The following is a 24,056-nucleotide window of genomic DNA, read 5'->3' as shown; positions in this document are numbered from 1 at the left end:
ACACTTGGTGGAAAATATCTGTTCACAAACCAACTTTTTTTTTAATCACATAATTGCCTTCTTGAAACCCAATGGAACTTAGTATTGACATGCTAAAAGCTTTGATTTTATTATGCAATACTTTCTTTGTTATTGCCTTCCAGCTGTACTGTATAGTCTTTCATTTTAAGCAAAACTAACATCCTTTATCACATGTAGTAAATTGCTGTGCTGTACTGTTTTTCTTTGTATGTGAATGGCCACTTCTGTTTTTTTTAATTCCGTGTCTCTCAGGGCCATTTGGTGCCATCAGATGAGATTACTGTGTACTACCGTTGTCAGCCAGGAGGGGAGTACTTGGACTCAGTGATCCAGGCTCACACTGACTTCATCCTGGCTACCACCAAGGCTCCACTGCTGCCCTTCCCTGCCCCTAAGACTGCCAGCGTCATTATAGAGGAAAAGACTCAGGTATGACAGGGTACACCAGGGAAGGATGAATTATGCAGCTTATGGTGTACTTTAAACATTTTTGAAGCATGTTGGCAACAGACAATATGTCTGTGTGGTAGATATCATGTATGACTTTATATTCTTGAACAGTCAGCCTACTCATGTATAGTAATGCCCTGTCCACAGGTGAGTGTATTTAAGCCTTTCTATAGAAAAAGAAAAGTGAATTTTGACCTCTTTACCTCCTTTTCTCCTTGTTGCAGCTAAAGGGCTCAGACTTGGAGTTAATCATAGTGAAGGGATCTTCAGCCCCTCGTGTGCAGCTAAATGGACCAGCCTGCAGCTACGTAAACCTCAAAGTGATGGTCAACAACAAAGAACAAGGTAACACATGAGAAGGACAGCCTATTTTTTGCCAGAAGAATAACAAGATCATGTAGAACTGGAAAAAAGAAGCTCTTATAGTATTTTGGGGAAAGTGAACATTGATTTACTAATAATGGGCTTTGTCCCACATGTCTAGTGTTATTACATTGGAATAAACCCCTCATTTTTGTGCTTTTACATCCGTAGGACAAAATGAGTCGCTTCATTTTACTTTTAATTCTCTCTCGGATGTGTTTGAATCCTGTTTGACTGGTTCCTCTTTCAGAGGGTGTCGTACTGTTGGAGAACCCCAAAGGAGATAACAGACTGAGCTTAGACCAGCTGAAGAAAGTCTGCAGCAGCATCTTTGCAACCAATAACACCAAGCTCAGAGTCTTCAACGGCGGGACTGGTGAGAACTAGATTTGGCCCATCAGAAAGTCAAAAGCCCAGTTTCATTAAAAAAAATAAATAAATAAAATTCTTGACATGAATGAGTTCTTACTTCTTAATGAGCCTAAGTAATGTTCTGTTTTTCTTTTTTTTGTTACTTTTTAGCTGTAATTTTGATCAAATACAGCCAGTACACAGACATTTTTAATTAAAAACAGTTTATATTAATTGAAATAGCATACATTATATAAATTTACTGTAAGATAAATGGTTTTATGGTGTTTTAAACGATTAAGCTTCAGATATTTAAAAAAAAAGGTGATCAATATGTGGGAATCAATGGTCTTGTATTTTATCTTAAATCATTACATTTCTTGTAATTCTTGTATGTTTCTAGCATGATTGGGGCATGATTTATGTACATACCGGTATGTGTACCCAGCTTTTTACTAGTAAGTAGCTCTGCTAAAAGCATTTGAAGCGTAACACTTTAACACAAAACTTTATAGCTCGCTATGAGGCTGTAGCAAACACTTCTCATGAAATGATGCAGGGGACATTTCTGATCCATACACTCCACTGCATACTGCTTTAGTATCATTGTATATGATCTTGTAAAGCATTTTTAGCTTCATGTTGACCACAGGAATGTCACTATCGCTTTATCATGGAAGTTTAATTTGATTTCATTTCGACACTATTTGAACAGAACGGTGGAATTAAAGTTGTACAGCTTTATAATTCTTTTTACTCGTTCTTGTGATTTAACAAAACAGAAGTACTCCCATTATAACAAATGTAGGGGCTTTGTTTGGGCTCCACCCAGATGAATATCTAACTCCTTTGTTTCTTTAGTTCATGTGTTTGTTTTGTGTGTTCATTACAGAGTTGACCAGTAAAACTGACCTTCAGGCTCTCAATGGTAAAACTTTGTCAGTGACTTCAGGATCTTCCTCTTCTGGATCTGCCCCCACCACCGACACCCTCCTGTGTCCTTACGTGAATCTGCTGCTCTGCAACGCACAACCAGCAGGTGAGGAACAAGCACCTACACATACACATACAGTGTACCGTGTTTGCAGCTAGGGAATAAACAGACGAGGCTGTGATTATTCTTTGTCATTATAATCAAATTCCCCGGAGAGTCCAGTGGGGATGACTTTATCCTGATGACCAGTTTTGTCTGTGCAGTCAAAGCTTTCTTTGATTTCAAACATGCAGCATCTGTCTGCTGTAGATAAAATTAGCACTGCCACTTATGAGAAAATATTGCCTTTTTAGGCCTTTAATAAGGAATAGTTACAAGTTTTAGGAACAAACCTGTTGAAACTTGTCATCTGTTGCTAGATTTAACTCTCATTGGTATGATTTAGAATAAAGTAAGCTTTAGCAATTGGATAGCTTAGCCCAAAAACAGGAAACTGAAGGAATCGGCCTGACTTAGTCTAAAGAAAGAGTCCAGCACACAACCCCCTGACTTTTTACAGATTTTAAAAGAACCTTTTTAAAACATGAGAGCAGTATCTCCTAGTCACTTTCTGCATTTAGGTAAAACTAAGCTAAGCAGCTGCGTGCAGTTTACTCCTAACATGTGAGGGTGATATGTTTTTAAATGTTTTCAAATTGTATAAACAGTCCTCTAAATACTTGATCATATTTTATCATTAATTTGCATTTATACAACTAAGGATGTGGCAAATAGACGACTAGCTGGTTAAATCAGAATCCCTTTGTGGTCAGTTTCAGAATTGCAAGCCAGTTGAACTAATGATTAATTTTTTTATCAGTTAAGGCCCACAATCCTGGTCACTCTGTCTAAACTGTAATGCAGCTGCCTGCCACTAGTAGCCACTATAGTTGTCCTTGATGATTACTCCCTGGCTGCCACAATGCTCTTTATTCTAATATGAACATGTGCTAATTGCTTTCGCACCCATAGCCAATCATTGGAACAGTGTGGTTTAGCACTATTTTAATCTGGAAAGTGGGGATAAAGTAGTCCAAAAGCTGTGCCAAATTATGCTCACACATGGTGGGAGTATGATTGATGATATTTTGCTCAATAATGTGGATGTTAACCTACAAATAGGATCGAAGCTCGACGGCGCAAGTGCTGTAAATGTTGGCTGCATTTTTGAGAACCAAGCACAGTTACAGTGTGATGTTGATGTACTGTTGCAGTGTGAAGTTGTTTAACAAAATGTATTTATTTTATTTAAGACTCGCCATATTTATTATTACATATAAAATGTCTAAGAACACCACTATATACAGCAGCATTACAGGGCTGCATGCCGGCCCAGGCGTTAGTGCTGTTGCCTCACAGCAATGGGGTTGCTGCTAGGACATGGCCTTTCTGTGTGGACTTTGCATGTTTTTTCTGTCTAGGTGTGGGATTTCTCCAGGTACTCCACTTTCCTCCCAAAGACATACCTTTAGGTTAGTTGATGACTCTAAATTGCCCAGAAGTGTGAAGATGCCTGGTTAATTGGCAACCATTCCAGAGTGTACCCCACCTCTTGCCCAATGACAGCTGGGATGGGTTACAGCACCACGAGACACATAATAGAATAAGCAGTGTAGATAACAGCAGTAATACATATAATAACTAAAAACTGCTCTAGATACTTTAAAGTAACTCTAATAGGAATATAAATGAAAAATGTACTGGAGGAAATATGCTGGATCCAGCTTTATCTTTCAAGTCAATCATACCAAATCCTTTCCACCTCAACCCAATACCCTTACATCTTATCAATTGATCATGCAGCTTTTCTCTCTCTCATCAGCTCTATTTGATTCAAAATTCCTCCACTCTCTCTTTTCCTCTCCCAGGGTAGGGCTTATACTTCCTTCCTTCCTCGCAATTGTGAACAAGCCTCACTAACAAGCCAATCATTTCTTAATTTGTAAAGGAAGTAAAGTCTGTCTGGTTCACTTCTCTTCAACTCTCCCCCTTTCTCCTCCAGAGTGCCAATCAGGAGATACAGGCACCCTCCTGCTTGTGAACCCAGTGGGCAAGAATGGGCTCGACCACTCAGGTTTACTCACTGAGGCTGCCAAGGTGTTTGGCCTCCGCAGCAGACGTCTCAAACTGTACCTGGACCAGGACCTCACACAGGGTAAGATAAAAATACAGTCATAGCTCACTTGAGACTTTTAGAACTGATACAGGCATGGTGATTATTTTTCTTTATGTGCATGACTATCAATCAAAGCAGTTTGTGCTTGATCTGGGGAATTATTCACTGTATGCAAGGCTTTTTTGGACATCATGGTTGATATATCTGTCTTTGAAATATACATTTTGTGTGCTTAATTTTCTCCACATGTGTTTCTATCCTGCTGCCTCTGCATGCTATTAATGTAAATGTAATAAAACACTAATGGAAGGTAGGATATGTGAACAGATTAGTGCCTTAGTCGTTGTGATAACTTTGATATATTAGCTCATTTTGCATACATAGTAAGGTGCATTATGGATAAAAACATTAAAGCACTCTGTGCTATGAGGCTTAGGGTATTTTTAATCTTTTTTTTTCTTAATGATCTTATATGAATAAACTCATTTTTTACCATTTTAAGCAGCTTAAGAGCCATGGAGATTTATAAAAACTTCCTAATAAATCATGTCTCTCTCTGTTTTCAGAGCTGACGGCTGACTCATCAGTGAAATCTCTAGACACCAAAACTCTTTTTGTGAGAGTTCTTCCAACAACTGCAGAAGCATAAATCCTGAGAAGCCATGTTGGGATCTTGGCATCAACATTTGTCTCAGATTCCTTACTGGTTTCCTGAATGATTTTTTTTTTACCACTTCAATCGCTCAAATAACCTCTCTAGTACAGTGGATTCATGATGCTTTCTGGAAACCCTGATGCAAAAAAGGTTTGTCTGTCAAGTTCACAGGTTTTACTCTGCAGAGTCACTATCATTCATATCTTAAATTTCCTCAATCAACTTCAGGCACAAATTAGCCTGCCAAAAAAAGTTGTCAGATTTGAATGCGTTTCAGCACATTCCAAGATGTGATGATAGCTCTAATTAATCGTCATATATAGCCAAGTCATACAATACTATTCTCTCTTTCACAGATTCTTTTCTCCATCTTTAATTTTCACTAATTACATTAAGTGACAGAGCTTTGAAAGCACAATGTGTTTCTTTTGAACAGAAATAAAAAGATTTACATCATTTCCTGACTACAAAGTGGGTGAACTTCAATAACAGAAAGATAATTACATGTAGCAGCGGTGTAGACCTGCTGGAGAGATGCGTGACGAGACTGGTTATGGACGGAAGAAATTGTCAGATGGATGGGAAACCAAACATCAAACTCTTCCTGGAAATAATGATTCAAGGGAACTGTCTAACCTGTCTAGCTGTCAGTATTGCCAATGGGTGTTTTTCTTTCTCATGCTAATCAGGAAAATTATGCAAGCTACTTCTCTTCAAGGCTTATTTGAGGTGAGCTTAGTCCACAGTAATTATTGCTGCGGCTCATTATTGGGAAACCAATTTGGCCCATTGTGCTTACACTCATTTTTGAATTTCACAGATAAACCTATTCTGCTCATTCATTGCATTTGAAAGTCCTTTGACAGTGTAAAGGCATTTTAAAGGTGAAATGGATTTCCAGGCTGCTGTACCTACAGGACAAAAGGTTCTCTTATAAAAAGCAACACATGGAAAATGCTCTATTTTAAGTGATAAATGGAATAAATCAGAGGTGACTAAGACTCTGCTTGTTCTTTCTGCTCATTCCAATGTCATGTCTGTGACAGTGTCTATGACACTGACTGAGTTAGCGGCAATTAACTCAAAATAATACTTTCCTTTGTTCATTTTGGAATGACTCATGGTACTCTCATTAAGGCAAGGTTAGAGAGCCAGTACAGTAGAGGGGGTTGAAATTCTTTCAGCAATATAAGTTAATGTATATGAACATTTTGACTCATTTATCAATTCAATCTATTAAGCCCAGTGTAAAGACAACAGGGGTAGAGCTGCTTGTATCTTTTGTGACTGTGCTGCTGCTTTTCCTATCTTCTTACCACACAAAAACCTTGGAACACTTCATGCATTCATACAGACACATATTCATTCACCTTGTAAACATAAAATCTGTCAACAACTCTATGGCTTTGAACAGATTGCATAAACTGTGCTGTTAACTGAATTTGCTAAAATTATGAGCTGTAAAGATGCATCTGATTGCTTTTGGTCTAAACCATGCTAAAATGTAACCCATGTTTCTGGTCTTTATGTTGAGCTAAGCTAACCCTCTGCTATTTAAAGTCCCTGTAAAATGAAAAAAAAATCCCTATTGTAGGTTTGTTGTATGACAGGCCACTGCATTATAAACCAGTCATGAAAGACATCTCTAAGTGTATAAAATTAAGCTTCAAAATCGTGAAAAATGATGCAATAACATTTGTCCTAGAATGGTGTGGGCGTGTTGGTTTAATGAGCGGAAGCCACACCCACCCATGAGAAATACGATCCTCTAAAATAAGAAAATGCTACAACCTGAATGCAGGACTCATCTGTCTCATTTGCTTATGTTACCACTCCTTTTTCTAAGCAACCAGAGAAACAATCACATTTAAGTCATGATGGGTAATTTACAGCTAAATAGTCTCAGTTTCATTTTCTTCTTCTGTATTTAAAACTTCAGGTATTCCTTGTATGATTTTCTGAGTTATGTGAAGTGATGTCTCTCATTTATGAGATGTCTTTGTTGTAAGTTGCTGCTGTAACACTCAATTTCCTAATGTAGCTCTTCAAAAGAAAAGTCTTCAGTGATGATTAGCGTTGGAGGCTTTTATAGTGACAGACTTGGCAGAAACTGAACATGCTTATCATTGGATACTTTACTCATCTTTAGCATCACAACGCTAACAGGCATAAGGGATTGAACTGATCCTGCTTGTAAAGAGACAGTCACAGTCTGTCTCTTTTAATCATCCAGGACTAAAAAAAACACACCTTCAGCAGGTAAAATGTTTGTTTCTGCTGCATCTGGTTCAAGTGGAAATGGACAATCACTCCAATAATGAGCTTGTCCCCTGACCTTATGGTGAATGCTGGCTAGAGCACAGCCTGGCTCTGTGCCAGAGCAGTGAGACAGAAGTTGGGGATTAGATTTACTGTTTTCTGACACAAATTTCTCCTTTATGATACTTTTAATGACCTGTAGACCAACATGGCAGTTAGATTTTGGAAATTTACCTCACACTGAACAAAACACAGGATTTAGCAGGCTGTTAACTTTCAATGAAGACAGGGGGTTAATTCCCCATTGGGACCGGTGATATGGTGGGCTGCTATATTTGCCCTGCCCACATTTAACCAAGCCAGGGAAGAAGAGAAAAACTTTCTAATGGTCTATATCCAAAATTCATTAACACATAGATCTCAGTGTTTTCAGAGTTCTACAGCAGGCTTATTCCATCATATCTAGTGTGTACAGACACAAATTTCAGATTTCACTTTACAGGGACTTTAAGTGTTAGAAATCAACCAACAGGTGCTTCCTTAAATTTCAAACTATCCTTAAAGAAAATGTATGAAGAACAGATAAAAAGCAGAGCAGGATTACATCTTATTTTAGGTACAATCAAATGAGCACTGACTTCTATTGTTGGAGATACTTATGTGATAGAACCAGTTAAATATTTGAAAATAAGGCCACTTGACTGTTTCTAGATTTTCCAAAGTTTGTCATGAAGTCTTTAATCAACTCTTACAAAGCAGCTTATCTGTTACTCCATCACTTTAGTGAAAGACTGAGGGAAAGATCATGCACTCCTGGCTGGAAGTGCAACCTTGCACTTGAATTACTCTTTTTAAACAAATAAATTTGTACATAATTGCTGTAAACCATTTTCCTTCAGGAGACCAAGTGAACAATGAGCAGACCAAGTTTCTGTTTCTGCTTGGTGTATGTAAAAGTATCTTGTGTGTTCTGGTAACTGCTGATCCAGAAAGAAGTTGTCCATGAAAGGGGGTGTAAATCTTCTACTGGGTCATACTGAAGTCCATTCGTCATTGTGAGAAGGTATCAGGCCTGTTTTTATATTTAACAGCCAGTTTCAAACCAGTATCTTCAATATCAACAAAACTGACAATACAGAAGCATAGTAGTTCTGCTTTAGACTTGAAAAAGATAATATTGTCACTTGACAAAATAGATTATGCTATTCTAATTTCTGACCTTGAGTTCTCTTGTGTATGCTGGGTTTTAAACATAGTGTTAGGCTGACCTGACTTTCAGGGGGACATTTATAGGGTACCGACATCCACAGGCATGGTGTTAATTTGTGTCTGTGAAGCCTGCTTCTCACTGGTCTGCAGCCAATAAAGTGAGATGTCCTCTGTGTGTGTGTAGGACCTGTGTTTGCTGATTAATGGAGAGGCCAGAAGGGACTGCCTGCTGGTAGTTCAGGTATCTCTCAGCTGGGGGAGCTGCAGCAGATGACATTTTTTTTCTCCTAATAGGCTTTCCAATACGGTCCTTTAATTTTGAGACAGTTTTCCTTGTATGAAAACAAAAAAATATTTTTTCTTTCACATACTTTTTCTGTTAAAAAGCAGTTCAGGATTGCATGCTGCTGCACATTTTGCACAAGGACAGTATACTTAACTGTTTCTCCTTAAAAAAAGGTCAACAGATAAGTAAAAGATGTTGAAAATAGTTGAATCATCCACTTTAGATAAGAAAATAAATAAAACAAGTGAATGTCATGACTTTGAACTTTCACTTGTAAGGCAGGACCGTCACTTAGTTGTAGTTTAAGTCTGATTTGCATCCTTGTTCCAAATAAACCCATACAACAAAAGATATTTTCGGATAACCTACTCTAACACATGGTATAGAATTAGGAAAGAGCAATGTCGTTTGGCTTAAGTGTTCATGAGCATGAAATCTCATCTCTCCAGTGTTTGGGATTTTCTTGTTGTCATTTTAGCTGTCAGGGGAATTGAAGGACAAGAGCAAAAGGATAGCTGAGGGGTAAGATGAGGAAAATAAAAATGTAGGAACAGAAAGAAGGATTTATACTTTAGGCCAATTTTCAAACTCCTTGGACAAAGTTTTAAATACTCTTGGTTAAATGTAGGTTTTCTCAGGATTCTTTATGAGGATACCACCCACCATCACACACTTTCTAACACTCTAAGTGCAATATCAATCATCAGGAAAAAAATAGGAATTGAAATTTAAGTATCTCAAACACAGTATTTCATTGTTGTTGAATCTCTATTGTCAGTGCCACTTCGGTACTATAATTTTCTCCCCCCTCCAGGGCGGAGCAGCATGCAGCTTCACTGGTTAAATATTAAGCACACAATTCTGTCTCTTCCTCCTCTCATCCGTCTCGCTCCCATCTGCTCCTGCTGCTTCATTTGTGCCTCGACACCCCGACCCAGGTAAGAGAGCAGCTCTGTGACCCATCTGTTTGTAGACATGGCAGAAGTACAGTATGCAGTATGTGTGAAGTGAACATGATGCCTGTCATCTTACTGTAACAATGGACAATACAACTCACTACACTGCTGCAGAGAAGGTCAGAAAAAATGCCTCTGTGTAGGATAGAGCAAAGTGTGTTTGCTAGAATATACATTAGCCAATAAAGGCTGTGTCCGTTGAACTCTTAAAACCTGGCAGCACATGTATGCTGCGTAATGGAAAAATATACATCTCTGCCAGTAAAACATTTTTCAGCACTCAGTGTGTGGCCCACTGCAGAATGACAGCAGCAAATATCACCTTAACAACACACACACGTAACAGGATGGAAAAGTAAAGTCTTTTTTCCCCAAAGATTGCTGATATGACAGGACACTATAGAGGAATGAAGTTGATGTCTGGTACTGTTAAAGTTTCAAAATTTCTGGCATTATAGATTTTCAAAAGATCAACATTAAAGCAGAGAAAAAGAGGAAGCAAAGCTATAAAGCTCAGTATATCCTGCTTTTGGCTGACTGTTTCTACCAAAGCCAGAGGGCTATGGAAACTATTTGGGACTGATATCAACAGCTTTTTCAAACACTATTAAAATGAATTTTGGAATTTAATTTAAAAAGTTATTGTTCAAAGATTTGCCAACTATTCCTGTCATATGTTTGCACCCCAAAAATATTCAACACTCAAAGACCATTTCATCAGGGAAGCAAAGTGCGCTCAGCTTAGTTGCTCCTCCACGTTTTCTGCATGGTGCTAAGAGTTTTGTAAATACTGTGATTGGGGTTGGCTTTGCTAACCAAACTACAACACAACCTCAGGCATTGTTTTAAAACATCAGTGATGGTTTGGGGTGCCATGTCATCTGCTTCAGCTGGTGCACTGTGCTGTGTGTTATCATGTCTAGAATCAAAGCTGTCAGCTGTCTACCAGGAGACTTTAGAGCACTTCATACTTGTATCTGTTCAAGTTTGATTTAATTTTCCAGTGGGACCAGTCAAGTGCCCACAGTGAAGCCAAAACTACCAGAAACTGGTTTGCTGACCATAGTATTACTGTGTCTGATTGGCCAGCCAACTCACTTGACCTAATCCCTATGAAGTCTCTCTGGGGAAATGTCAAGAGGAAGATAAGAGACACCAGACTCAACAATACAGACAAGCTGAAGGCTTTTATCAGCACAGTCTGGGTTTCATAACACCACCTACAGTGCCACAGACTGGTTGCCTCCATGCCACATCACTTTGATGTAGTAATTTGTGCACCAAGTCGACCAAGTACTGAGTGTCAAATTAACATACTTTTCTAGATGGTCACTATTACTGTATTACAAAACCTTTCTGGATTGGTGTTTTGTCTAATATTTTAAGAAAGTTGATTTTTGTGAGCAGTACACTGTAATCATAATAGTTGCAAAAAAGTCCTGAAATATTCACTTTATATAAGGTAATTCTAGAATGTATAAAAGTTTAACGTTTTGAATTATATAACATAAAAAATAACTTTTGCATTGATATTCTATCATTATTAGATACAGCTGTATATAGTTGCTGATGGTATAGAAATAAATGAATAAATATGTAAATAAAAGCTGGAAAAATAACCTCACTTAAGTTTTTTTAATTTTCTAAAAATGTGTTATTATTATTATGATTATTTTTTTTTTAGCAATTCTCATATTTTAAACAGCATTGACGGTCATTTACTCAGTACCACTATTTTTTAAATAAAGTTTTAATTCTGTTGAATTGGTGTTTTCTGTTTTGATGCACGGGTTCGCCCTTCCAGCAAAGAAGGGAAAAGTGTAACTGACATTTTATTCAAGTTTGTTGTGTTTCTCTGCGGTTGCCATTTTTAGTTGTTTGGACCAAGAATAGTGCCCAGTCGTCAGGGGAGTTTTTACTTTAATTAAACTTAAGAAAATTAATTTATAACCCCATCTGGACAAAAATACTCGACGGGTGCAGAATTGGGTAAATTTCATTTTTTTTCTTCAAATTTTGCTTAGAGTCTATTATTTTCGTCAACTTGATACAAACATGCTAGCACTAACTGTCGCAGCTGTTGCGTGGACTCAATGCAAATTTGCTAATGTCCGTTACTTCCAATGAGTAAACCGTTGAGCATACATGATTGAAAGAGGGGGAAGGGAGAAACAAGAGAAATTAGAATTGCAAATGCTTTATTGAATTTTTTTTTTTAGTTATTTCACCCAGAACATGGGAACTTCGAAGTTTTAGGCGCTGAGCAAAAAAGTTAGACCCGCACTGCCAGCGGTTCTTAGCCTCCCCTTGGCTCGTCAGTGAAACGGCTTTGAAAACCGTTTAACCAGAGCAGCACCAGTGCCAACCATCATAATCACCGTTTATCGCATTTTCATCGCAGTTTTAAATACTTGTGTGGCAGTCTTGGTAATAATGAAAAGAAGCTCCTCATTCGTCCGCATGTACTGAAAACTATGCGCCAATTAAGTGCCTAGCTTACAGTCTGGACATATGTCGTGCCTGACATAGGTGCAGCGCTACAATCTCCTGCTAAAGCTCGGTTTTCTTTATCTCCAGATCCCCTGAATGCGGCACTTATCGCCGTCCTAATGCGCCCGCTCCTTCACAGCCACCGCCACCCCCTCCTCCTCCTCTTCTCCCTCCTGGAACAGCAGAAACAGGTAGGGCACGCTTCTCATTTGTAAAATATCACTCACATATCCAGTGAGTTAGGGCTGGTGGTATGAGGTTGTCCTTTACATCGTGGTGTTTACGTCCCCGTTGCAGTTTGTACATAGAGTGCAGCTGTAAGGTGAAGAGTCGATACTAACGGGTGATGCCCGGCATCCGTGGCGAGATACGTCGGCAGGACCGACACACTGTTGCTACCCATTCTGTCTGCCGTCGTTTCCACGGAAACGTGCCGTTGTGCCGCAGCCCGCGGGTATGCAGTGGTACTGAGGGGATGGGATCAAAAGAATCTGATTATAATCCCTTTTTTCGTTTTCTATGTATGCCTCATGAATAATCTTCCTTTTTCACATTTCGGGAAAAAAAAGTGTTTGTCATATTGATTATATAATTAGGCGACCGATTTTCTGTTCTTAACACTATCAACTGAGAGCGCTACAACTGCAAATAGCCCATTTGTTATGGACCGCAGCATATTGTAATAGAGGTAAGCGTACAAATTGTTTACAGCACTCCCTGCAGTTCGAAATTTATTCCCAGAATAAAAGTTTTTTATTGTTTTAGGCTAAATGATTAAACATACTTTCCCCACTTAAACCAAGTTGTGCATTTGAAACAATTCTTTGATGACTCTCTAAAGTATTGTCCTTTCTCTCACAGCTTAAAAAAACAGCTTTAAATCACATTGGAGGTCAACTTTAAAAATTGCAATTAATATATTTGATGGATGATTTGTTACTAATAAAGAGTTCCGTTTTTTTTTCTGAGCAAAGACAGTAATGTCTTTTGTAGCAACTTGTATCACAATATGAAACTGCACAAACTTACTTAACTGACTGGCTGCCATTTTTTAAAAATATCTAATGGGCTATTTAATCCATATTGTTTCCTTTCACAAACTTGGATGCTTACTGTGTGATTGTTACGGGCCATTCTACTGAATTTGTGCAAATAGCAGTCCCATACTAAAAACCAGATTTGATTTGATTTTAATTTAATTCATACACCGAAGAAACTACAGGAATCCAACAAAACAGCCAGACATGATAAGTGCGCGAAAAGGAAATCCCAGATAAGCTTGCAAAAGCTTTTAGAAGGGTGTCCTTACATGAAACAAGTAGTACATACACATAATATGTTAAAAACAACAAAAATTTAAAAAACAAGCAACACAATAGCCCCTAAACAGTTCATCAGTCCAATGCTAGTTCAAAATTTATCCAATACTTTCCTCAGTAGCAATAGCGAGTAGCATTTCCAAGCTCCAGGGAGATATTGTAAACCATGATCAATAGCATGATTGTCAGTCCACACTCGACCACATAAAGCAGACTGAATAAACATGAGCAACCAAAAATCAGACTACAGCCATCAGTAAACCAGTGTCAGGAGATTTAAAATGAAGGTTTAGTTCAGAAACACAATTAAACAAAAGTGCATCCAAATACTAATCAGGAATAGAGCATCAGTTAATCATATGTTGATAACTGCTGCTTCTTTAACTTCCTGTTGAAAATAGAGAAAGAGTGACATTTTAACACTGTCATCAAGCTCATTCCATTTCTGTACACCTGCACACAACACCCAGACTGGTACATTTAAGCCTACACTTTCCTTTCCTTGTAATGAAGTCTTCCTAGTGTTGTATGAATGCAGAGGATGGCAGATTGGTTTGAGATCACATAGCTTACAATTCAAACCATGAACAACCTGATACATAGTACATACATTGTGATAAGTATTGGTCTCAGTGAGTCTAAGTAGATGATATTTGCGGAAGAGAGGGGCAGTGGCAGATCTCATTCCAGTCCATGATAGTGCATGTATAACCTTCTTTTGCAGATTTTGTTATTTTATTAGATGGCTTGGAAAAGTATTACACCATATAATACTACAGTAGTTTAAATGAGGCTCAACTAAACATTTGTATTATGTTGGGAGTGCAGAAAGTGAAGGAAAAAAACAAACAACATACTTTGACAACTTTAATGTTGGCTCATTAATATGGAACTTAAAGTATAAGCGTTCATCAATATGAACTCCCAAAAATCTTGAGAATTTTACTCTATTAATATCTTGTCCATTTATTTTTAGACGGTCGTGCTCAGCATTACTTTGCTTCTAGGGTTTCGAATCTCCTCTCAAGAAGATTCAATTCGACTCTCGATTCACAAGCAATGCGTCGATTCACTGACGATTCATTAAAATACAGAACAATTCAGTCTGATCTGATCCTGTTCAGTTCAGTCCGATTCTGTCCAGTACAATGTGATTATGGAATCAAAATAACTTTTTGCCTTAACAAAAATGATTAAAAAAAAGGGGCAAACAAGACAATTTCATAATAATCTAAGATTATTTTGATTTTATTTAAAAAAGAAATTGAATCCCAGGCCTGTGCAAATTCAGAAATTATGTTGAAGAAAGTTTTAATCCCCAAATGATGCAAAGTTGTCTAAATAAAAATACCCTATACACTTCAACCTTTTGGCACACTATATGGAAAATGTATTGTCCATCAATGCTGGAGCAAAAGCATTCTTAAGGAATTTATGATAAGATTTTTGTTCATCACACAGGACTGTCTTCATTATGGTAATTGAACCATAGGTATTTTTTAGTTCCTAGTGAGTAAAATGTAATTATACAGGAGCAGGAGACCCTGTTTGTAAGTAACAGGCATATATATCAAAATAAGAATTCTTACCTCCAATTTCCACATACAGCAAATGTGCCGCGAACCGCTGGCGAATTGTACTGCAGAGCACATCACTCCCTCTCTAGTCTATCAGAGCATTTCCACAGCTGGCACTCCAGACCGGCAGTGGTACATGCCTGGACTGACGCTTTGCTCTGCTTCGTTCGAGATACGCTGCAGGTCTATTTTCAGTGCCGGCCGCTGCCAAACCACATCAATACCCGTTGATCAGAAAGCTCCAAAAGAGGAAGTCCCAAGCGTAGAATATCTGGTTCTTTCAAAATACAACACAATGCACAGACTCCTGATTGTAAATCATCACTATATCAACATTATGTCTCATCCTGCAGCGAGAGCAAAGGGTCACCGAGAGGTCAGTAGATCACAGAGCTACAAAGGCACCATTGACAAGGAAAAGTTAACTTTTGAGGACATTTAGCCAAAGAAATTTACATAAAACCACAGATCCTTTAAGCAAACATTAACCTTTTAACTTCCTAATGTACTCGCCTAATGGAGGAAAAAATAATAATATCATGGACTTACACCGGAAAGGATGATAAACTAACCCCAAAAGGTAAAATAGTCCACTGTTGACATACTATTCCTGTGTAATCTCTTCCTGCTGATCAGGGCTGCGCGCCGTGGCGCAGCGCTCTAGACTCGCTTCCAGTGGGTGAGGTTGCTCGCCTTCAGTCGGATCAAACCTGCGGCGCTTCGGTGTGCAGTGCAGTCGTCCTATGTGGAAATTGCGGGTAAAGGCAGACTGGCATCCTCATTAATCTTCATCACAAGCTCTGGTTCCATTGGTATTACTCCTCTGAAACTGTCAGTTAGGACTGCATGCATAATTACTTTGTTTGTATTGGCAGTGTTGTTAAAGCTGACATTTTCCTGTGTGTTTTAGATGTAATCGTCTTCTTTTTGTGTGTGTAGGGGGGGGGGGGGTCGTTTGTAGGTCTGAAATGGCTGGTGAAGTAATAGACTATGCTGAATTCAGTATTTAGGTAAAGCTGAAAAAACACACACTCGTACTTAGTTTGCTAAAGCATCCACACAGAAAATACGTCATTAGCTTATAAAATTATGAATTCTAATGAGCAAATTAGGTTGCTTAATTACTGCTGCAGATTTATTGTTCCCTCTGTCTGTGATTTGCATATCATTGAGCAGTATTGGAATTAATTTAGCCATGACCAATTCTCAGTGCAACAATCAAAAACACTCCTGCAGGCATAATGTTCCACGCAGAATCTCTCTGGACAGATGGATGAAAAATCAGTCTCTGATTATGTTTCTGATGTGTTTTCTCTCCTCTTTTTTTCCTCATTTCTTCCCTGTCCGTCTTGCAAAGTAGTGTAGTGTGATTAAATGTCTGTGGTTAATGGTGTAATCTCAAAGTGATGAACTGTTTTGTTGGCTTTCCTGATGTGTCATTCAAAAACTACTGTATATAACAGCTCTTTTAAAAATCTATTGGTAAACATTTTTTGTGGCGGGTTTCACAGTCACAAAGTATGCAGAAGTAAGTTTTCTTTAAAATAATCATTTTATTATGCTGTTGTTTACATTTTGGCACCTTCGGTTTCTCATTCTGATGTTGTAAAATTTGATGCTTTTCTGTATGTAATGAATTTTTCTTAAGTTATCTCAGTGGAAAAATTCAGCCACGCTCCAGTTAAGGATACGTTTAATGAATTTACAACATAGCTTAACCAAGTAATTTCCATGTTATATCATTTTAATTTAGCTAGACCTGCTTGCTGTTTAACCACCAAACCAAATGCTAAACCTTATTCAGCTTTGGGCTAAGGTTTACCCTGTTATGTAAGGAATGTCATTTTATTGAATTGTTGGTAATATGTCGACTTTCTGGATATCTGGGTGTTAGTAAAAGTGAACTTTAAGTACTTGCAGTTAAATAATCTGGACTCCAAACTCCCACAATAGACCACTTACAGTGGCTTGGTTGTACTGGGTGCATTCAGGTCAAATATTTTGCTCAACAAAGTCCTCAGTGAAAGAAAAGGAACTTGAAGGATTTTATTTTGAAAGAATTTCACATCTTGACCATGTAAGTGACAAACCTGCTGAAAAACAACTTGTGCTAAGATATAGATCTTATGTCCTAGGCATATGTGTAAATTACACATACATGCATTGTTTTTGGCTTTTCTTCTTTCATACTCCTACCCCCTTGGCTTAAAATTCCAGCCACGTATGAGGCACAGCAGGTGCCTGCTGAGTGGTCACCTAAGTTCCTTCCTGCTGACTTGCTTTTCTGTGTTACGCTCATCCAGGTTTTTCTAAGCATGCTGGCATGGCAGCATGTGAGTGCACATCATACTCACAAGAGGAATAGTTTATTTTCCGTGGCAAAATATTTTGTCACGTCTTGATTCTGTGGTTTCTTAATATCTAGATGACAGTTTTCTTCTGAAATTTCTTCTTCTGAGCTTGTTAAAATTATTAAGGTTAGAATGCAACAAGTCAAGATTATAATAAATATATAATATATAATATAATAAATAATCTTGAGTGTCAGTAGTTTGAAAAATGTTATGATTCAATTTCACATTGGGACTTGTATTAGCAAATTAAATTACACTGTATAGATAAAGAAGCAATACACTGCTAGAGGCTTTTGTGAAGTAGTGTAATCTGTGTATAATCACTGTATTACAGCCATAACAGTTAATCACATAACAATATACAGGAGTTGGAGCTGCCTAGTCACATAGATAATTTCCACTGAGTGACTGAAGGGTACAGTGCAGCGCCGGACGAAAAATAAAAAGCCCCGGAAAGAATACAGAAAAATTAAGGACAACAAGTAAAGACAATTAGTGACCAGCTGAGTTGGATAAAACAACTAGAAAGCAGTGGGTTTTAACTTCACAACTAGCACTGTAGGTTGAGAGCTCAGCTACTGTACCATGAGCTTGCTGGAGTGTTCAACTCAAACAGATGGTACTGAATGAGCTACACAGCTGCATTTTGAGGGTTTTGCTAAATTCAATTGAGATTGTCACACAGTTAGACACTTTTCTCCCCTGAGACCACCAAAACATAGTTTTAGTGCGCACTCACACTAGGCCATCTTTACCGTGTCATAGGGTAAGCGTACCCATTAAGCCCAGGCACCATTTAAGCCCACTTGCAACTTTGAAGTCAATTTTTAAAAAAAAGAGGGGCCTGTCTAATGTTATACATGATTTTGTCCACTCACACAATTTCTTAATTATATGTCAGTTTGTGTTTGGCACCAATTACATTTGTCGATATTACTAAAGGCTCGCTTACATTCGTGCAGTTTCAAGGAGGCTCATTGTTTTGAAACCCCTCAGAAAGAACCTCTTTCAACTATTTTCAGCCACGGACTTGTTAAGTACATTCATATTATGTAATTTGAGAGACTATTGATTTGTTTTTTTGTGTATAAACAAGTAGTTTTTTGTAATTTCTTACTATTTAGTTTTATGTGAAACATGAGTCATGCTAGCTAGCGTAGCGAGCGAATCACTAGCCAATACATGTAGCCCTACTGATAGATACATTGCTTAAGTATTAAAAATGATAAGTACACAAACTAAGTGTTTTCTGATTCTTTTTACATAAATCTTCAAATTAAGACACAAAAAAGGGTTTGGGTGGGTGAAATATTTTCATAAAATGTCTTGTGGGCTTAAATGGTACAGTGACCCAAAAAACACCTAGCGTAAGCTAACTTTGAACAAGAATTCCTTGATAATTCAGAAAGTTTGGCAAAAGAGGGATAACTGTGATGGCAAGTTTTACAGCATATTTAGGCTACAGGCATTTCTTTACACATTTGTTTCATTTTGGTGAGAACATATTATCTTTATTTCCCTGGTTGTCACTGTAGAACCATTTAAGCCCAGTGTGTTCCATTTAAGCCCATCTTATGTGTTTCAATAGGAAATAATTAAATTTTGAAGTTTGATAGCTTTTCACTGTAATCTTGTGTTGGATGCTGTTATACCTCACTAACTTCATTAACATGAGTATATCACAGATCACACACTGCCCAGAAGAATTGTTATGTCAGTTAATTTGCATAATAATTTGTTCACAGTGAGAAAAATGCCATAAAAAAGGAAGAATTACAGCAACTGTCCTAAAATCAGTATTATTACAACCAAACATTAAATCCAAGTTCAATAAGATATTGTTGATGCACTGTAATGTCACTTAATACCTTTAAAAACAAATACATTTTTTAATTTTGTCAATATTGAATCGAATTTTGTCAATATTAAATAAAATGTTCAATGAAATGTTAAATACTGAAGGCAATGAACATTAGTTTTAAGCCTACTTAGTTGTGTTTGTGGTGGTCCATTTTTACAAGCCAAACATTAAATCCAAGTTCAAAAACTAAATTGTGTTTAAAATATATAACATGTTACTAAATTACTATGTGTTTACTTCCTGAAAAATATAATAAGTTTAAACTTCTGTCAGTAAATGTGGTTGTGGGCTTATTTGGAACACACATGGGTTAAGCCCATGCCAGTCTTTTGACTTTATTCATAAAACTTCTTTAATATGTTCTTTATAATATGCATAAGTAAATAAATATACTTTCAAATGAGAGATTAATCCTTCATTTTAACAAATGTTCATGTTTATAAACCATCTTAGTATCAATGAAAAACATGTGAACTTAGATTTTGGTGGGCTTAATGGGTACACTTACCCTATTCGTACTATGCTAAAACCCACAGCCTCATAAGAAATTTGGGGGGGGTCACATGAGTTTTGAACCCATATGAGACCCCACAGTTGTTACACTGCATGTCTGTATACTATCTGAATCCCCCTTACATTTCTCTATGCACTATAAACTGTGCCATCTCTCTCCGGAATTTAAGATGCCTTTCAGTTCTGTACCAAACAAGCTCTCATGTCATAGGACAGCCTGTGTGTGTCCAGGATTAGATGATCAATTACAAGATTTTTTTTTATTGCAACAAGAGCAATTGAACCATCTGATGAGAGCTGGAAGTGAAATAGCCAAAGAATTAATAAATGATGTTCCGTTCAAACATCAGCTATAAAGACCACAATTACACTTGTAGATGACATGAAATAGAATCATTGGTAAATTAATTCAGTGGATAATAGTTTGGCATTATAATTTTAGAATAATGACAGGTTTAATCAGCCTTGAGATTAACCCCAGCACACACTTGCCAGCGTATTTTGCGGAGTCTCTTATGCATGGAGGATGAGAGGTGTTTGTTATCCTGTGTGCTGCTGTTTGTGGCTCAATCAAGGGAAGAAGCTTTATTTCAAAAACCAAAAAAAACCTGTCACAGTGGTTAAAGCCGGGCTTTACTAGAAATTGGTCAGCAATATGGACTTGACTGGGCTCCATTAGCATGAGGTCGTAGTGGAGCTGTGCGAAGTTAAATTCTTCAGCTCTGATAAAATATTTGTAACTTGTTGAAATACAGTAAGACAAAATATATAGTTCTCTTTCTACCTCTCCAGAAAGAAATCCTGCCATCTCTAGCATTCAGCTGCTTCCTGGTGTGCACTCTGAAGCGGGTCTTTTTGTTGTTAATTCAAGTAATGTCACAGTCCTTTGTAGGCCTCCTTCATTTGCATTTGTGCCAGGCCTAGTGTAATACTGAGGGCAGGGTATGAAGGTTTTCTGGAATCTAATTTAATCTCAGTACTTTTTGTTTTATAGTGGTTCAGAAATATCTGTGTTCTTGGTAGAATATAGCACATTCACTGAGCTTTAAAAAATAATGTATACAAAGACAGTATGCAATCAAAGGTATGACATCAAAATTTAGAGTTATGAAACAGTATCATTGTGTTGTTTGCTGTTCCCTTTTGTATGATAGTTAAAGAATTAGTTTGTCATCCCAGCAAATACTTGATCTGAAATGCACAGGTTTTCAGAAGTCCCCAGCTGTGAATTGGCATCATGTTGTATTATCAGTCTCCAAGTCTTGGCAGCAACGTTTGGGGTTTTACTGTTTGTTTTTAGATAGAGGCCAATCATACACACTTCATGTTCATGTGCAGAGGACAGCTGTTGACACTGTTATTGATAGTTCAACATAGGTTATTTATATCTCTACTATAAACAGTGATGGTGATACAGTATTTTATATGGCGCATGCTGTATTGCCTTGGTGATAAGACCTACATGAAATGATTTTGATTCCACGTTTCTTAGGGGTCAAAGTGTTAACAAGTTAAAGGTTGTTTAGCAGTGGTGTGGTTGTGAAGAGCCTTGGATCTCTTGCAAACATGCCAGGACTGTTCTCTGGGACTGAACATTGATGTTCACTGTAATGTAATGTACAGCTGCAAGGCCATTCAGGAGTCACAGTCGTTTGTCAGTTTTAGGATTTGTTGTGGCATTGAAGTTGCCCTTGTATTGTAGTCTTTATCACTCTTTACCAGAACAAGCTGTTCTAGAGCAAGCACAAGGTGGTCGTTTCAGAAGTCTCACTTAAACATTTAAATGTATTGCTGCAGGGATTCTCTGAGTCCCTTTGATTTTGGAGAAAAAAAAGAAATACACTTGTTTCCATAATGTATTCTTGTAAATCTTGATCATGCAGATACTTAATACATGGTAATGCATAATGAATGCATGGTATTCTGTGGTTTTTTGATGCATTTGCTTCCTTAGTACAGTCTTGTATGAGACTTTCAGTTTAGGTATTGCCAAGGTCCCAGTTTCCTGCAATTTCACTAATTAGTCACAAATGTGTCTCAGCAGAAGCCTTGACAAAGACCGGGGCCAGATTGATGATATCACTGCTTTATCGTGCTGAACCTGTGCAAATGGCAGAAAAGGACAGTGTCCAACCCAAAGAGAACACACAAAGGGGGAATTGATGCAAACTGCACACAAGCTGCTCTGCAAAGCAAACAATGCCCTGGGAGTGCCTGTCCCATTTACATGCATTTACATGAGGGACTATTCAAAAATTTGGTGCAAAATTGCTGCCTTCATATGTAAATAAGTCTTAGTGCAAATTGCAACTAATTCACAAAGGGCAGAAGTAATTGCCACAAGTAGTAGAAGTGGTGCAATTTTACGGCTGCCTTTATGGCTGTATTAACTTGATGCTATTTACACACACACGGGCCGTTTGTTGCTGTGTATGATACATTTTTAATTTACAACCATGGACCAAGGAACTGGTAATACCAAGAAATCTGCCATTTTTGAATAAAAAATATTTAAAATTTCCTACAGCTAGTCGTCTGCAAACTGTTACTACTTCCAGCAGTAACATTGTTATGCAGTATGCAGACATTAAGGTGTTCGGCACTTGAAGCTGTTTTAAGCAAAATATTAGTCCAAGATAGTTTATCATGCTGCCAGACAGTGCAGGAGCAGCATATGCTGATGTTTTTACGGTGTTTGTAATTTTCAAATTTGATTTTTCTTTAAAAGGGATTAATTAAAACGAATCCTTCCTTCCTTTATTAATTGATAAAATTTGGATTTATGCAGCACAAGGTACATTGTCATAACAAATGACTTCTCTATGCTGACTTCCAAAGGTATCAGGTTTTCTGATTGTAATGTGCTGTCTTTATAGTTACAACAGAAGTGGCACTGGTGTGTAATGGTCACTATGTTTTCTTTTTTAATCCAGGCTCTAAGTTGCACATAATTCTTTAATGTGCTGACATGCGCATCCTGCGGTATGTCTTTGCATGAACTATAAGTTCTCAGTCTGAAAATTGTATTTTTCTTTTTTTAATTTCTAACTCTGTAAGTGCTGGGGAAATAGCAGATGCTATTCTGAGCTAATTCTAACACTATTTGATTCTTTGTTGATCTGCCCCTAAATGCTCTCAAAGCATCACACTCTTATCAAATAACATGAGTTTATTGTGATTCAGTATTCCTTTCTTGAAGTGGCCCATCCCTGTTGAAGACCAACTGAAAAGTAAATCAGTGTACAAGGATGGGTCCTACTGCAAGCAGTTTTACATCCATACCCAAACTAGGAGAAGACAAAAAGTTGTCTTCAGTGTTTATTGATATCCTGTTGGGAACATGCTGTTATTTTTTTCTTCTTCTACTTCTGTTTCTTTGTTGGCCTGTCCTGATAAACTAATGAACTTAAAATTTTGCAGTGCATTTAGCTGTAAGCTTTCCTTCACATCAAGGCATCTGGATGCTGTGTGGGTTTTATGTGATGACATGTGTTTAAATCTTTCCAAGTATCCAGTCTGCAGCCACTGGCAAAATTACACCCCTGTGAAGAGCTATTTTTCAGGCTACATTAATTTACTGTAGTTTACTGTATTCCCCACTGCGGCGTTTTTTTAATGCAATAATTCACTGTGCTGTCTTTGTAGTGGCTGGCTCCTGACATACAGTTCAATAACACCTTGTTTCTGTTCGTGTAATGGTTATGTTTCCCCTGCTGATTTATCATAAACTATTACTGTAATGTGTGTGGACATTTATGGTTACAGATTTTCAATCAGCTTGAACTCATGGAGGGAACTTCATGCATTGTGGGGAAATCTTCTGTGAAACTGCACTTTCTTCTACCTTAATAAAAGCAGGTGTCTAAATACTTCATCTGGTTTTTCTAATCTTTTTAAATTGTTACACAAAGGTTACTATCTTGTACTCCTGGGAAAGATGTGTTGTCTCTGTTTACAGAGTCAAGCTGATGTTCCCCATATCACTCACTGTTGGGAGAGTCACTTCTTGAAGTATTTGGTGGCAATCCTGAGTAGGCATCTAAGTGTAGTTATGTGTATGTGCATGCCCATGTGTTTGTGAATGTTATCTGTGTGTGTTTGAGTGTGTTGAAGTTTTGGGGGCACTGTCTATTTACAGCTCAGCCTGTGGGAGATGTCCAAGTCCAACAAGAAAGGGCAGGGGGGGCATGGGAAGACCTCCATTCAGCCTCATGTGTCATCCTTTTCTGTTACAACTTAAAGCGCTGTGTATGTGTGCGCGCACTGTGTTATGTCAGGCTTGCTGGAAATAGTCTCAGTGCTT

General features: G+C 37.7%; 2 protein-coding genes across 4 annotated transcripts in view; both read left to right on the top strand.

Moving 5' to 3' along the window:
* Positions 1-5,930, top strand: part of iars1 (isoleucyl-tRNA synthetase 1) — an 83,345-nt gene extending 77,415 nt beyond the window's left edge. For both annotated transcript variants that reach the window (XM_041782712.1, XM_041782711.1), the window contains exons 29-34: positions 274-450; positions 696-816; positions 1,085-1,210; positions 2,078-2,224; positions 4,161-4,313; positions 4,841-5,930. In XM_041782712.1, the coding sequence (XP_041638646.1) occupies positions 274-450; positions 696-816; positions 1,085-1,210; positions 2,078-2,224; positions 4,161-4,313; positions 4,841-4,923 (807 nt within the window). In that variant the 3' untranslated portion in view covers positions 4,924-5,930. The remainder of the gene's footprint in view (positions 1-273; positions 451-695; positions 817-1,084; positions 1,211-2,077; positions 2,225-4,160; positions 4,314-4,840) is intronic.
* A 5,566-nt stretch (positions 5,931-11,496) lies between these two features.
* The window catches only part of atp2b2 (ATPase plasma membrane Ca2+ transporting 2), a 200,267-nt gene continuing 187,707 nt past the window's right edge, over positions 11,497-24,056 (top strand). For both annotated transcript variants that reach the window (XM_041781370.1, XM_041781377.1), the window contains exons 1-2: positions 11,497-11,628; positions 12,217-12,320. The gene's annotated coding sequence lies outside the window, so the exon portion shown is untranslated. The remainder of the gene's footprint in view (positions 11,629-12,216; positions 12,321-24,056) is intronic.

The sequence above is a fragment of the Cheilinus undulatus genome, linkage group 3 (genome assembly GCF_018320785.1).
Source record: "Cheilinus undulatus linkage group 3, ASM1832078v1, whole genome shotgun sequence".
NCBI lineage: Eukaryota > Metazoa > Chordata > Actinopteri > Labriformes > Labridae > Cheilinus > Cheilinus undulatus.
This window is presented reverse-complemented; position numbering and strand designations above follow the sequence as displayed.